At 42.7% G+C, this 15,308-nt stretch overlaps 1 protein-coding gene across 2 annotated transcripts in view; it reads right to left on the bottom strand.

Annotated features, from left to right (window-relative positions):
* Positions 1 to 6,226: 6,226 nt before the first annotated feature.
* Positions 6,227 to 15,308, bottom strand: part of nampt2 (nicotinamide phosphoribosyltransferase 2) — a 37,223-nt gene continuing 28,141 nt past the window's right edge. For both annotated transcript variants that reach the window (XM_063214917.1, XM_063214918.1), the window contains exons 7-11: positions 14,041 to 14,266; positions 12,213 to 12,332; positions 11,301 to 11,441; positions 9,319 to 9,444; positions 6,227 to 8,335 (exon numbers count right to left, since the gene is read on the bottom strand). In XM_063214917.1, coding sequence (XP_063070987.1) covers positions 8,159 to 8,335; positions 9,319 to 9,444; positions 11,301 to 11,441; positions 12,213 to 12,332; positions 14,041 to 14,266 — 790 coding nt within the window. In that variant the 3' untranslated portion in view covers positions 6,227 to 8,158. The remainder of the gene's footprint in view (positions 8,336 to 9,318; positions 9,445 to 11,300; positions 11,442 to 12,212; positions 12,333 to 14,040; positions 14,267 to 15,308) is intronic.

Below are 15,308 nucleotides of genomic sequence, written 5' to 3'. Positions count from 1 at the left end.
TCTCTTTCCCTACCCTGAGTGGTGTGGCACTGGCCAGGCTGGACTGGGTGTGTGAACACTGAACAGTAGCAGGGATGTCAAGTAAAACTAAAAGTAAAAAAAAGAAACACCGTTCTCTTCCAACACAGCTTATCTCAGTATCCAGTAGACCTGTGTACTTATTAGTGTTGTCAACAATAATCGATTCGACAATGCAATGCAATGCATTATGCGGGGCATGGGCGATTCAATTCAATGCGGCAAGTTCCAGAATTGATGCGGCAAATTTTTTAAGTTTCAATTACTTCCGTGGATATTTCAGGAGCAAATGAATGTTAAATTAGATAAAAGCACTTCAAAGCATTGAAAACTGCAAGACTGATACAGAAAACAGCCAATAAAATGTTGCTCAGTATCTGACTACTTGTATTGCCTCATCTTGACTGATGAAACATTTGCTTTGCTTTCAGTAGAAAAGGAATGCATTGCAATGCATCGTAGACTTGAATGGAATGGAATGGAATCGAATCGCTACCTTCCGAATCGTAATCGGATCGAATCGAATCATGAGGGCAGTGCCAATGCACACCACTAGTACTTATCTTAAGATCAGCTGACTACGTGCTTGTTGGATCAAATTTGTGGTGGGTTCCTGTTAGTTTTTTTAGTGTTTTTCAGTTACAACACAGTCTATCTATCTCATTTGGTACAATGGAGTAGTAAATAGTGTAACAGATATGTAATATCATGTGTTACTTACACCATGAATTTACGTTAACTTTGACCTTTGACACGTCTGTACAGTAGTTCCAGCCTATTCTTATACCATACCCTTGTATGCAGGGCTCTAAATTAACTTTTTTCCCCATCAAAATGGCTAGATGTTAATCTTACTAGCCAAACACACACTCACTAACTAATGGGTCAAGGTGGCTGGTAAGTTGGTCTTTTCTACCAGCCAAACTGAAATTTAACCAGCATTTGGCCGGTTGGCTGGTGTTAATTTAGAGCCCTGCTTGTATGTAGGAAGTTTATATGGGATGGCAAGGCCAGATAAGTGTACTGTGGAACCACAACCATACTAAAAAGATATAGTAATGCTGTGCAAATATTACAAATGATCAACACAGAGCACACACATATCATCACTTCTGCCAAAGACAGACATACAAAACAAGCAGTTGCCCTTAACACACTAGTACAATGTATTAGATATACATGCTTTATTGTCATGTAGGCCTACTGCATTTATGAATAATGAAATTCTATATAAAAAAAAACTTCCAGTAGAAGTATTATAAAAATGAGTATATAAAAATATATGCATGTATCTTTTTTTCAACTTTATTTAGACAGGAGAGTGAAGAGAGACAGGAAGTGAGTGGGAGGATCGGGAAATTACCTCAGCTCGGGAATCAAATTAATTTTGGGTGAAGTTTTGAAGCCAGGCATGATTCTAAAAATGGGTTAGTAGTACGTATTTTCAGTAAGCAGAGTAAGAATATTTTCAGTAAGAGTTACCTCTCTTGCTGAAAGGTCAAGGCTGCTCAGCTAGACAGTCAGTGTGGCAGTGAGCATACCAAGCACCGTCTGTCTGTCTGTCTGTCGTGTGGTGCAGCAAATGATGCTGTAGGGACATCCAGCTGCTTAGTGCTGTGGACAGCAGGCAGGCAACTAATGGCAAATGGTGATGATATAACCCAGATTCAGGGCCGAACTGGGCCCACAACAAATCCTGGGCACTTCGGGTACCCCCTTCTACATTTTCTATAATAGAAAAAATCAGGACTGGAGGCAGGGATGCCGACAGTGGGGGACAAAGGGGTCAGTTGTCCCGGACCCAGGAAGAGTGGGGGGCCCAGAATTGGGTCCTCATTACATTGCATGTCTCTTGGGTGAGGGGGGCCCTTCACAAGAGTTTGTCCCGGTGCCTGGCTAAAGCTGTCAGCGGACCTGACTGGAGGACCATCAGGAAATGCCTTGTTTGCCAGAATAGCAGTCCAGGCCTGCTCGGATTCCTAATAACAATGGCATCCCCACTGGAAACATAGCTGCCTGCGGGCCACAACAGCATGCTAAAAGCCTGGCTTCACTGTGGAAACACTAATGGACAACCTCCTCCTCCTCCTCCTCCTCAAAAGGGCTCTCCTTTTTATTACTCACATGCAGTTTGCACACGTCCGCACGACATGCAGACTGACAGCACCACAGACTTAGACATACAATTTTTAATTCAAAGGTCAAGTGTTTTAATTGTAGTGGCAAAACTGCTTAGCTCCATTGCAGATGCAAGTATTGAAAAAGGCATCTCTTGGTAATACTCCTCTCTCTATAGTATAGAATTATGACACTGTTTTTGCACATTTTGTCATTCTTTTTTTCTGTGAGGGGCCTATAATAACCTGTAGCCTAGGTGCCCTGGGCCATCTTAATCTGGCCCTGAGTGGAATTCTAACTAATATTGTTCTATACCACACGATATCATAGCACACATCCACCTTTTAAAAATGTATATGAAGAGTTCAGATGCAAAACCCCCTAACTCCATTTCTGAAGACCTGAACTTCTATATTTTTAGAGAACCCCGTTGTTGGTTTGGTTTACATTCATGTACTTGATAATACATATAAATAGTTATATTACATAAAATAAAATAAAAAAATATGCAATTTTGATAGCTTTGTATTAAATAAAAATGAATTAAGATTATTTTCTGAAAAGGCACTTAGGGGGGGTTTGCATCTGAATTTTGTGGGCTTTTTCGCCTTTATTTCTGACAGGACACTGGAGGAGAGACAGGAAATGAGTGGGGGGAGAGAGAGCCTGGGACGGATCAGAAAATGACCCGGGCCGGAGTCGAACCTGGGTCGCCAGCGTAGTAACCTTGTGCCCTATCGTAAGGCCACATTCACCTTTATTAAAGGGACACTGTGTGAGATTTTTAGTTGTTTATTTCCAGAATTCATGCTGTCCATTCACTAATGTTAAATGTTTCATGAATACTTACCACCACCATCAAATTCTAAGTATTCATCATGACTGGAAAAATTGCATTTTTCATATTTGAAAAGCGGGATCGTCTCCATGGTCCGCCATTTTGAATTTCCAAAAATAGCCATTTTTAGCTGCAAAAATGACTCTACTTGGACCATACTAAAAAGTATTTGTTTATTACTTAGTAAACTTTCATGTAAATATCAAATTTGGCGATAGCCAACCAAGTTTCAATGAGCAGCATAGTTGCAGTACCTTTTTTGACCATTTCCTGCACAGTGTCCCTTTAAGGCTCCAACAGGCCTTTAGGTTTTTGTCCCAATGGTAAACTGAGAGGCATCTCAAAGGCCTTAGAATGAGGTGAATGTGTAAACAACTTTTAAGTGAACGCACACCCAGGACACTTGCAGAACAGTCCAAGCCATTGTGTTAGTGGTGCGATCATGGCTTTTCGTCTTCCCATTGGCTGTTGCTATGCGAGTCCCAAACAAACCTGGAGCAGGGATTCAAGACATTCTGCTGAAAATGAAAAGAGTGTGACCGGTTGGGGCCATAGACAATATCTCATTACTCGACCAGAGCATGCTCCGGGTCTCCCCGCTCTGCTCTCCACCCCCTACCCCCATCCGTTTCTTTCACTGTCTTAACCACACATGCACGCACGCACGTGCAAGAACAGGTACACACGCACATGGGCGTGTATTACTTTGTTTTTCTATCATTCTGCATGGTTGTCTACGTATCTACTTTTGTGAGGACCTTCTCTCATTGCTAAATGCTAAAACTGTGCCCTAACGAAAACATCCCCTAACCCAAACCTGCCAGTACACAAATGGTTTTACACTTTTAGATTTTTGATTTTTCGGGCAACAACAAAACATACTTAAAGATTGTGAAGATCGATCAAAATGTCCTCACAACCACAAATGTCTTCACAGCAAATGTGAAATGTTGATTTGTGGTCCTCACTATGGAGGTATAACAAAGACACACACACACACACACACACACACACACACACACACACACACACACACACACACACACACACACACACACACACACGAGCCCTATCTCACGCCTTTCGTAAAGTCTTCACGAAAAAAAAAGATTAATTTTCGTGGTGCATTCACGTTATTGCCCGTTTTTCGTGGTAGGGCAACGAAACGCTGCCTATTCACTTGAATTGCCCCACTGCTGCTATGGTTATCCAAGCGTCTGCAGGGGCGGGGAGGGGGTGCTGACAGAACACTGCTGATACACTCGGGACTCACGAATTCGACGCCCTTTTGGTACTTACGCCTTATGTCCCCTAAACCTAAACCTAGCCCTAACCTTAACCCTACTTAACCCTACTTAACCCTAAACCTAACCCTAACCTTAACCCTAACCTTGACCCTAAACCTAACCCTAAATTGCTTGTTTGAAATGTTTGATTACCATGTGACGGTAGGCTACCGAAAGGGCATCAAACTAGTGGGTCGCTAGGCAACAGTCGGGCAATTCAAGTGAATAGGCAGCGTTTCGTTGCCCTACCACGAAAAACGGGCAATAACGTGAATGCACCACAAATTTTTTTTCGTTAATACTTCACGAAATGAGTGAGATACGGTTGCACACACACACACACACACACACACACACACACACACACACACACACACACACACACACACACACACACACACACACACACACACACACACACACACACACACACACACACACACACACACACACACACACACACACTAAAAGGTGCATTGGGCAACACAGTTCAAGAACACTCAGTGACTCCTCTTTTTCCTAGATTGCAAAGGAGGTTTAAATCTTACAGCTGACTTTCATTTAAGTTATAAAAGAACAGCAAACAAATTCTCCTCTTGGAAAAATGCACCATGACTTTCAGGGGTGTGCTGCTGCACAGTGAGACCATGCACGCTCTAGTCTTGTTGTGGTGCATGTCTGCATCATAATCCCCTATCCCCTATCTAAATAAGGTCGGTAACACTTTATTTTAGGGATACATCTATTAGCACTAATACATACAATGTTAATGCCTGCATAAGTAACTTGTAAGACATGTACTAAGCAAACACTAAGGCCTCCTAGGTCCTTACTAAGGTTAAAATGGTAATAAATCCCTTATTGTGCATGAACAAGACATTTGCCAATACATGCCTAACAAATGTTTGATTTTTGCGTTGTACATGCCTTACAAGTTACTTATACAGGCACACTGTATGTATTAGTGCTAATAGATGTATCCCTAAAATAAAGTGTTACCATAAGGTCTATAATATACAACCAATGGCTTGCTGCCCTGATGCTTTAGGGTAGAGACTAAGGCCGAAAACAAGAGCAGGGAAGCTGACAGCGGGGTAAAAAGGGGCCAGTTGTCCCGGGCCCAGGGAGAGACAGGGGGCCCAGAATCGTGTCTTCATTACATTGTACAGTATGTATGCATTTATTGGGTGGGCCTTTCAGATCACTTTGCCCAGGGCCTGATCAAAGCTGTCAGCTGCCCTGCACCAGAGAGCCATTTGGCTACCGGCTTCTTCAGTGTAAGCGTGTAAACCATTGAATATACTGTACAGTCTATTCATGACCTCCTGCCTCCGTAATTACTGTACAAGGCAGACTAAGGCCAAACACCAGAGCCATATGGCTAACGTTCTTTGACTTAACCTGCCAGTCTGGCACCACTGATGCATTTCACGACAACTATCCAAGACAAAAAAGCATACCATGCACAGAGAGTCAACTAGCAAAAAACGTTCAATGAACCACCAAAGGGTTCAAAAACAACATTCAAGGCTTAAATGGAAGGCAACAGAGGCCCATTTCTTCCATCTCAAACACTTCTGTGTTGTGGGTGGATGAGGAGACGCAAGGGTGCACTAAACTTTGCCATTTATACTCTGTTATGAAAGCCATGGCGAGTCTGAGGGTACACTGAAAGGGCAATTCCTATTTATACATCAGTGTCATCAAGGAACATGGCATTGGTTCAAATACACATGCTAAGGACACCACTTTCAAAGTGTGACTCAGTTTGGCAACTGATGATCAACCATGCTTGTCTAAATTTGAGAAGAGGGCGTCCGGGATTTAGAGTCACAACATTTATTTCATTGAGATCATTACAAAGGCCTTATTTTTTCCCCCCCCGTACCTGGATCCTAAGTCCTGATCAATTAACTTCGACAAAATATTTACACTTGAAGTAAAACATTCAACCACAAAGTGATGCTAAATTATAAGTAAAAGGTCCATTTAATTTCCTGATACAAAATATGACTTTTGTACAGCAAAAGAACGGAGCGAAAACAATATTATGTTCATCAATATTTACATAAAAAGAAAATACAATTTTAGTGAATTACCACTGATCTTCTAAATATACATTATTGTTGTTGTATAGAAAAGGAGGTAGGGTCATCCGCTTCATATCAACCAATCCAATTACACAGTAAATTGGTTATTTTGCTCAACGGCATAGCCTGAAACATCTACAAGAGAAACAACAAAAACAAACAAATTAAATAACGCAGCATATTTTCAACCCGAGTTCAGACAGAGAGGGGGGGAGGGGGGAAAAAGGAATTAAAAACATGCCAAGGATATTCTCAAATCACTAAATAAGGCAACACAAATACGCACCCTCCCTTGCTCATACAACCAGCACTCGCACATGCTCTCACAATTTAAAAATCAAGTTCCATGTGGAGAAATTGGCTTGAGTGGAGGACAAAAATGTGAGTGTCAAGACTAAGACGGGAGCCTGCTCCACTTCCCCGGAAGATTCCATAGCGTCTACGGGCCGACAGAGAACCGCGCCGGTGCTGGTTCTTGAGTTGCACCCGATCTTGAACCAGCTGACAGTGTTCACGCCGTGTTTATCGGAGTGTTTGGGAACTTGAAAACGACCCATGATCACATCAAAGGCGTCGGTCGGCTGGTTCACCCAAGACCTACTCCGATGGTTAACAGGTTAACACTCTGGTTCCCAGTGCAACTGATGCAGGATTCAGCACTGGCAGCGTTCTGCAAACAGCTCCAGAGGTTCTTAAGGCTAGAGCTGGTGGAACCAGCAGACCCTTAGAACTGTGTCCCTCCCCTCCCCCCTCCAGCACAGCTCTGCATGTGCTCAACGACAAAAACACTTGTTTACATACACACAACACTGTGGTCAAAAGTCAGAGCAACAATTCAAATAAAATCAAACAAATATATCGTTATTATTACCAATTTGCCTTCGTTACTGCTACACATCTACGAAACCTACAGAAAGGGAGACGAGACCTCTTTTCTCACTTTTTTGGGTGCATACCGTATCTAACATCTGACATCAACAGCTGACATTCTGGGTTTAAACTGTACTTGCTAACCAGTGGGCACACATTTTTATTATTTTTCTTTAAGTTAGCAAACACAAACATGATTTAAGTATTCGAACAGGCACACACACCACAGTCAGAGCTTGTCTGACTGGACACAAGACGAGGGAATGAAGTCATCTGTGAGAATGTGAGGTTGCGTTGCGATGTTACGGTCTGCTTTTTGTTTGGTTTGCTTGATATGCTCCCATGTAGTGGACTCGGAAGCGCCTTCGAATGGAAGTCAGAGGAAATCTTCTCCCGCCGTTTCGGAATCAGCTTAAGTATATAGTATACAGCTGGGGAATACTGTCCCACGTCAACCATTTGGCATTCTAAGAACGGCATAAGAAATGCTGGCCTACAGCTCCTGCAGTGGCATCAAAAGCAAATGGCTGCTAGAATGAAGAAGAAAAATAACTTTTTTTTTCAAAAAAAGAAAGAAATACAACATTGTCTAAAAGCCATTAGAAAGAATATGGCGTACACCCAGAGTTTGAAACAACAAATAAAACAAATATTCGTCGTGCACAACAGACAGTAGCCATGGCATTCCAATTGGCTGGTCTTTTTTTCTCTCCATTTTGTTTTGCCGTTAAAAGAGTCAAAGATAGAGAAGCAAGTGATGTCTGTTTGACCCCAATCAAAGAGGGACAACAAGAAGTCAAGTCAAGTTTGTCTTTTTAGGGCAGTGTTACGGCAGCCATTGGGGCAGTGTGTGTGTATGTGTATGTGTGTGTGTGTGTGGCAGTCAGTGCAGACAGACGAGCTGTCAAGGGGGTGGGGGGTGGTGAAGTGGCAGCCAATCAATGCACGCCGTTCATGATGTGCTTGTTGTGGTGCAGGTCCAGGCCGTTAAGCTCGTCCTGGTTGTGCTGCGGGGGCGCGATCTCGTCCTCCGTCAGCCGAGCGTTCTTCCGGATCTCCTCCAGCGTGTAGTCCTGCAGTAGGGAGCCGTTCTCAAACACCGTCACCAGCATGTCCTAGAGAGAGAGAGAGAGAGAGAGAGAGAGAGAGAGAGAGAGAGAGAGAGAGAGAGAGAGAGAGAGAGAGAGAGAGAGAGAGAGAGACAGAAAGGCAGAATTAGATAAATGTTTTCTAGTTCTAAACAGTACAGTCTGTGATATACATATATAGTCGGTTCATTTAAAACTTCATTTCATTTAAAGGGACACTGTGCAGGAAATGGTCATTGAAACTAGGCTCCCTATTGCCAAATTTGATCTTAACATGAAAGTGTACTAAGTAATAAACAAATATTAACTAGTATGGTCCAATTACAGTCATTTTTGCAGCTAAAAATGGCTATTTTAGGAAATTCAAAGATCCCCCTTTTCATGTATGAAAAATGCAATTTTTCCAGTCATAATGAATACTTAGAATTTGATGGTGGTGGTAAGTATTCATGAAAAAGGTAACATTAGTGAGTGGGCAGCATGAATTCTGGAAATGAACAACTAAAAATCTCACACAGTGTCCCTTTAAGAAACATAACATTTAATGTATAGTAAATGTAGGTTTGAAAAACAACTATTTAAAGCTACACGTGTCTTTCAATCAGAACATTTCTTTTAAACGGTACCAACAATTTCCCTGTCAAAATAAGTGAAATATACAGTAGGGAGAGTCTCTTACACATGGACATTCCGTGCAACTGTATGCGCAACACACGCCGTTTACAACTTCTGGCAGAGTGAGTGTTGGTGTACAAAAGAGTCTGTGTAGGTAGGAAATGGTGGGCCAAGACTTTCCAAATCAACTTTGCACGCATGTCACATATACAGTAGAAACACACAAAACAACACTTTATGGGCAAAGCCACCCAATCGGAACCAAATAGACTGATGGATTGTTAACTCTGAGAGTGTATGTTGGAGCGGCCATTTTTTATCCTCCATTTGCATGCATTACACGGTATGTAAATATATGTTTTTTATGCGCGCGCGTATTTAGTGTAGCGGCTCACCTCCTCTGGTTTGCCTATGCCTCGCTCCACCGTCTCAATAAAGCCGTCAGAGTTCTTGCGCAGGGATAGGCGGCCTCGCTTGGAGCCTTTGGATGGGTCTGTCACCGGCTGCTTGTATACATCCATCTGCAGACAAACAGTTATTTGTTTATTCAATAATCAATAAATAAAGCGATTAAAGTGTTTTTCAATTGTTATTTGGTCTTTTTTGTCCGTATTGTGGACAGCAGTGACGCATGCATGCATACTGTATACGCACACACACACGTACAAAGTGAATGGGAGAGGTTGGGTGGGGTCGGGCTGTTGGCATAGCTCAAATTCCATAAAGTTCTGGGGTATGCAGCAACCCCCGATCATGCGACACGTAAATAGTTAGTACCTTCAACAGGCCTGATAGGTGAAGACAATCCTGACCCTTTAACACTTTTTGAAATAAGAAAAACCCAGTGACTAGATTCTATTCTTGCGGACCAGCTCCGTCAAGCCTGATACCAGACACTTTAGCCTGACTACTATGTCAGCCCTGCCACAGCCATGTTTGAAGAGGTAATTTCTACTCAGACCCCAGGTTGGATTCAAGCTCGTGTCTCAGGACACACCACGAGTACCTCAATCGATGATAAACCACAGCGCCAACTGTGAATGTTTTCAGAGGCCTGGTAAAAAGCCCTCACTCGCTCTAGTTCACGTCTCTTCTGTCAACTCTTTAATACCCACAAAATCTAATCAGTGGGGCCCTGGTGAGGCTGACGAGTCCCCAAGATGAAAGCACTGGCATACAGGTAAGAATCTAAACTTGGGCCTTCCTCTCCCCTCTTCTCTTCTCTTCTCTTTTTCTCTCCATGGCTCTCCTTCTGGTGCCATCTTCTTGAGCCCTTCTCTTCTCGCCGCTCTTCTCTTTCCCTCTCCTTTCCCCTCCCTCATCTCTACACTTTAGCCTTTAGCTTCTATACGGCAAAGCTTTGGAACCAGCTTCCAGATGACGTAAAAAATGCACCCACTATTGATAGCTTTAAATCTACACTCAAGACAAAGTTGTTCTCAGATGCTTTCCTGCGATTTCCTTTCTTTTTGCATTTGTTTTTTGTGAAGCACATCGATTTGCACCTGTGTATGAAATGTGCTAAACCAGTGGTTCCCAAACTATGGGGCGGGGCCCAATGGAGGGCCCTGAAGGTATTCCAAGTGGGCCTTGAAATAATTTTCCAAAAATAATATTCATATTTTGGTGTGTGTTGCTGTTGATTTATTTGAGTTTTATACTTAATTGGGTCAGAGGTGGGCCCCGAACATTTTTAACAATTTCGAGTGGGCCCCAAGTTGCAAAAGGTTGGGAACCCCTGCGCTAAACAAATAAACTTGCCTTGCCTTACACTCCACTCTCCAAGGCCCTTCTTCCTTTTCTCTCCACTCCACTCCTCTCCCCCATCACAGTACTCATACAGTAGTTCTCACAGCTTCCCAATCACTGAGTGAGTCAGTGCCAACGAGCATCAGGCCTGCCTAATTATCGCTCATTAGTCCCGCGGTGTAAAAAAAACAGCACTGCAGACGGGTGGCAAGGCAGAAGCTTCTGGGAGGGCAATAACTGGCACAGGCAGCTCAAACGTGACTGGAGGAGAATTTTACAGGGCTGTGCTGAGAAGCTGCTGTCCCCTTACACACAGCCGAATGGCATTATCCCACAGAATGTGTTTTGCAAAGTCGAGTAAAGTGCTAATTGATGACAGTACATTACTTAATTTTTGCTAAAGAACCAAACTTAGACCCAACACTAGGAGAGTCTCAACAGTTTTCTCAACTTTGGTCCAAATGAGTGAGACGATGAGCACATTGTGCATTTTTTTCAGAAACTTTTTTTTGGGTAAACCCAAGAAAGCATTCCTCTTTGTTTTTCCTCATAGTAAAGGTGTAGTTAGGACATGTATTATATATTTGAAAAAAGAAAAGAAAAGGAAAGCGGGGCTGGTGTGACTCACCCCCTTGCCGTTGGACTCCACGTAGCTGCACTTGAAGGCACAGTTGAGCGTGTCTCTGTTGAGCTTCTGCAGGAGAGCGCTGCCGCAGCCGAAAAACACGTTCTCCACACTCCAGCCCTCATCCCCCAGCCTCTCCAGAATCTGCCATGGGTCAATCACAGAAGAGAGTTAGCACTGAGAGTCTGCCATGGGCCAATCACAGAAGAGAGATAGCACTGAGAGTCTGCCATGGGCCAATCACAGCAGAGAGTTAGCACTGAGAATCTGCCATGGGCCAATCACAGATTGAAGTTAGTCTTGAGGATCTGCCATATGGGCCAACTACACAAGGTACTTAGCACCCAGGGAAAGATGATACGAAACAGTAGCTCATTACCACATTCAGGATAGTACAGAGACAAAGAATTGTAAATTTGTTGTATGTTAGTTTGTGTGTGTGTGTGTGTGTGTGTGTGTGTGAGAGAGAGAAATTAATGTCTTACTTCTCATGACTTATTTATGTAAATGTTTTAGTTTTACTGCACATTGGCGATTGGTCAAACGCAATTTCAAACTTCTGTGCTAACCCTGTTACCGGTACATAGATTTTTGACAAAAAAGTACACTTGACTTGACTTGACTAGAAATTATCAAAATAGTGTGGCCCTTCTATAGGAGCAACATGTTGAGTATTTAATTGAATAATCTTCTAAATTAGTTGCAATGCCAAACCACCATTCCAACTATTAGAAAGTCATAAAAACAGTATTTCTGTATCGCTGAAATCCAAAATATCGTAAGAAAAAAACACAAACAAAATAACTATATATATATATATATATATATATATATATATATATATATATATATATATATATATATATATATATAAATAAATAAATAAACATCTTCTGGTTTACATTAAATCCCTACCGATTCGATTGATTTCAGATCAATGCCGTCACCCTGGATGATGCGCAGGTAGGACGGCAGCACCTTGTAGCCATTGGCATTTCGAGAGCAACCAAAGCTCTCCTCCAGAATTCTGATCACCTGAGAGAGAGAGAGAGAGAGAGAGAGAGAGAGAGAGAGAGAGAGAGAGAGAGAGAGAGAGAAAGAAAGAGAGAGAGAGAGAGAGAGAGAGAGAGAGAGAGAGAGAGAGAGAGAGAGAGAGAGAGAGAGAGAGAGCGGAAGTGCAGTCAGACCTTCAAATCTCATGATGACTACAAAAAAAAAAAATCTAAGTGCTCAGCGCAACAGGCAAATATCAGCAAGCGGATGAGTCACAGGTCTAAAAATACTCCACCACGCACTCCGCTAACCGGCTGTCTGCCTATGCCTTCTCAAAAGCCATGCCGTCTTTCTGTCTGTTTGAAAATCAATTACTGATATGCTTGACCTCTGCCGCTGTAAAAAAAAAAAAAACCTACTGAAATGATTGTTCTCTGAAGAAAATGTAAAAGTTACCTGGATTCCCATAACGTGCACACACCCATTGAAGGTGTGTGTGTGTGATTACAATCCTGGCCATGTTTACATTTCATTCTAAGAACAATCACACATATATTGGTGCATAGAAACATTTTCAATGGTAACCAAGATAAAGACTGCTATGAGTCACAGAGCAACAAAGTGGGATCAATTCCTCCTAAATGTCTGCGACTTTCCCCAATCGAACACCATTCTTTCTGCCATGAAATGGCAGCTTAGAAATGTACACCACTTTGATGAGGAAGAGATGGAGATAAAGAGTTTCTTACGGAATCAATCATCTTTGGTGGATACTTTTCAAATGCACTATCATGAACTCTTGGCTTATCACTGCAGTTGTAATTGACAGGGCGTTCCAGACGAGCTGGTCTGGTGACTCCGCGCCAGAACTGCCTGCTTCCTACTCCACAGGCGCCTCTGCCAATGCCTCTGTTCCACAACCTGTCTTAAAGATGCACTGTAGTAAACTGTAGTAACTAGGCCTACATTGAAACTGAGAAAAAGGACTTCAAAGTATTGGTATCCAAGCTGTCATGGCCTCGCCACAACAACTTTATTTTAGGGATACTGTATTAGAACTAATACATACACCATCCCAATGCCTGCATAAGTAACTTGTAAGGCATGTACTAAGCAAATGCTAAGGCCTACTAGGTCCTTACTAAGGTTAAATTGGTAATAAATCCCTTATTGTGCATGAACAAGACATTTGCGAATACATGCCTAACAAATGTTTGACTTTGCTTTGTACATGCCTTACAAGTTACTTATACAGGAACATTGTATGTATTAGTGCTAATAGATGTATCCCTAAAATAAAGTGTTACCAGTTGCATATAGTAGTCACTGCAGATTTGACATGGCAATATCTCTAAAACGGGATGCATTTGGACCATAAGGCTTTCGCACAAGATAACAAGAGGGTTAATAAAGACGTTTGCGGTCTGAATGCAATTTTGACAAACTGTGTAGCTACTGCTCTTTGCCTTTGTAGGGCAGTATTGCCAGAGATTCTTTAAGTATAGAGATATGCCAACATAATAGGTTTCTAGGGGCAGCTAACGTGACCAGGTTCCGGTCTGCCTAAGGGGGCGTGTCATAAAGCTCCTACAATGAATAGAACAGTCCTTAGGTCTGCCTAAAGGGGGATCCCACCCCCCTCCCCTCCCCCTTGCGACAGTAGAACCCGGAAACAATGGGCCAGCTGAACCTCTCTCTTATCTACTCTCTCTGGTATTGCCGTCCCGTCATGGCCACCCGAGGTACCCACCTCTAGCAAGGTGTCGGCAGGGTCCCCGGAGTCTGGCCGGATGACGAGCGCCGAGTCCTCGCTCCGCTCCATGACGCGCTCCTTCAGCTTGTCGCCCCAGATGTGCTTGCAGGCCTTGAAGATGTCGTAGCTGTCGCTCACCACCGCCAGCGGCCCCGAGGGGAACTGGTCCAGGAGGCTCTCGTACGCGTCCTTCTCACGACTGCGGCCCCACGAGATGATGGTGCTGTGGACGCAGAGAGAGAGAGAGAGGGAGAGAGAGAGAGAGGGAGAGAGAGAGAGAGAGAGAGAGAGAGAGAGAGAGAGAGAGAGAGAGAATAGACAAAGTGTACAGGGAAAGACAGCCAGAGAGGAAAAAAAGAGAAGAAAGTACATCTGAGAAAACTAAAAAGGCAAAACAGGTGTAGGATTTTGGGGGAGTTTACCAAAAGGTATGAAAGAGGAGGAACTGGCTACTAAGCACTCCAGGTTCTTCATTATACAGTATATGTAAAAAACGAGTGTTGGTGCCACTACCCTCTCAAGTAAAATTGATCACACACTGAACAACGCATGGTGGTCTTCGTCCATAAAACAATAATTACAGGTTCATTTTTTATTGTGATGATGCCTTTGGTAAGGCAAGATGGCACGGGCAGCTAGGCTTATGAACTCCATCTACCATCTACTGCCTCTAGATCCACACATCTCTATTGACCAACATGATCAACAGTAGGGATGTAAATAAAATCAAAATGTATCGATGTATCGGAAGAATCGGCCGGCGATTTAATCGAATTGCATTGTATCGTGGGGCATTCTTAAGAATCGAAAAGAATTGAATGCCCTAGCTCCATAACACAATAGTAGTGGAAAAATAATTGGAAAAAATCGAATCGAACCGAATCGCATCGTATTGTGGGGAATTCTTAAGTATCATAAAAAATGTAATCCCTGATTTAAGAAATCGATACTGCATCGTATCGTCATGAAGGCTGTGATTTACACCCCTAATCAACAGCACGATCCACATCTCAGCCCAAAGGTTACGCAACGTCAGCATACAGTACATACAATTCAGCAGCGTGTATGACTAAGAGAGATTTTGTCAATGGTTGAAAATAGCATTTCTAATCAACACAGCCACCTGCCAGCTAGTTTATACTCCTACATAGCTGGAACACGTCTCATGATAGTTGAACATGGAATTGCTTTTTTTATTTTTTATTAATTTTGGTAACTAATGACTTTAGACAGAAACAATACATGTAAGTTACTGTACATTTTAA

This window comes from Engraulis encrasicolus, chromosome 14 (genome assembly GCF_034702125.1).
Source record: "Engraulis encrasicolus isolate BLACKSEA-1 chromosome 14, IST_EnEncr_1.0, whole genome shotgun sequence".
NCBI lineage: Eukaryota > Metazoa > Chordata > Actinopteri > Clupeiformes > Engraulidae > Engraulis > Engraulis encrasicolus.
Note: the sequence above shows the minus strand (reverse complement) of the source record. Positions and strands in the feature narration are given on the sequence as shown.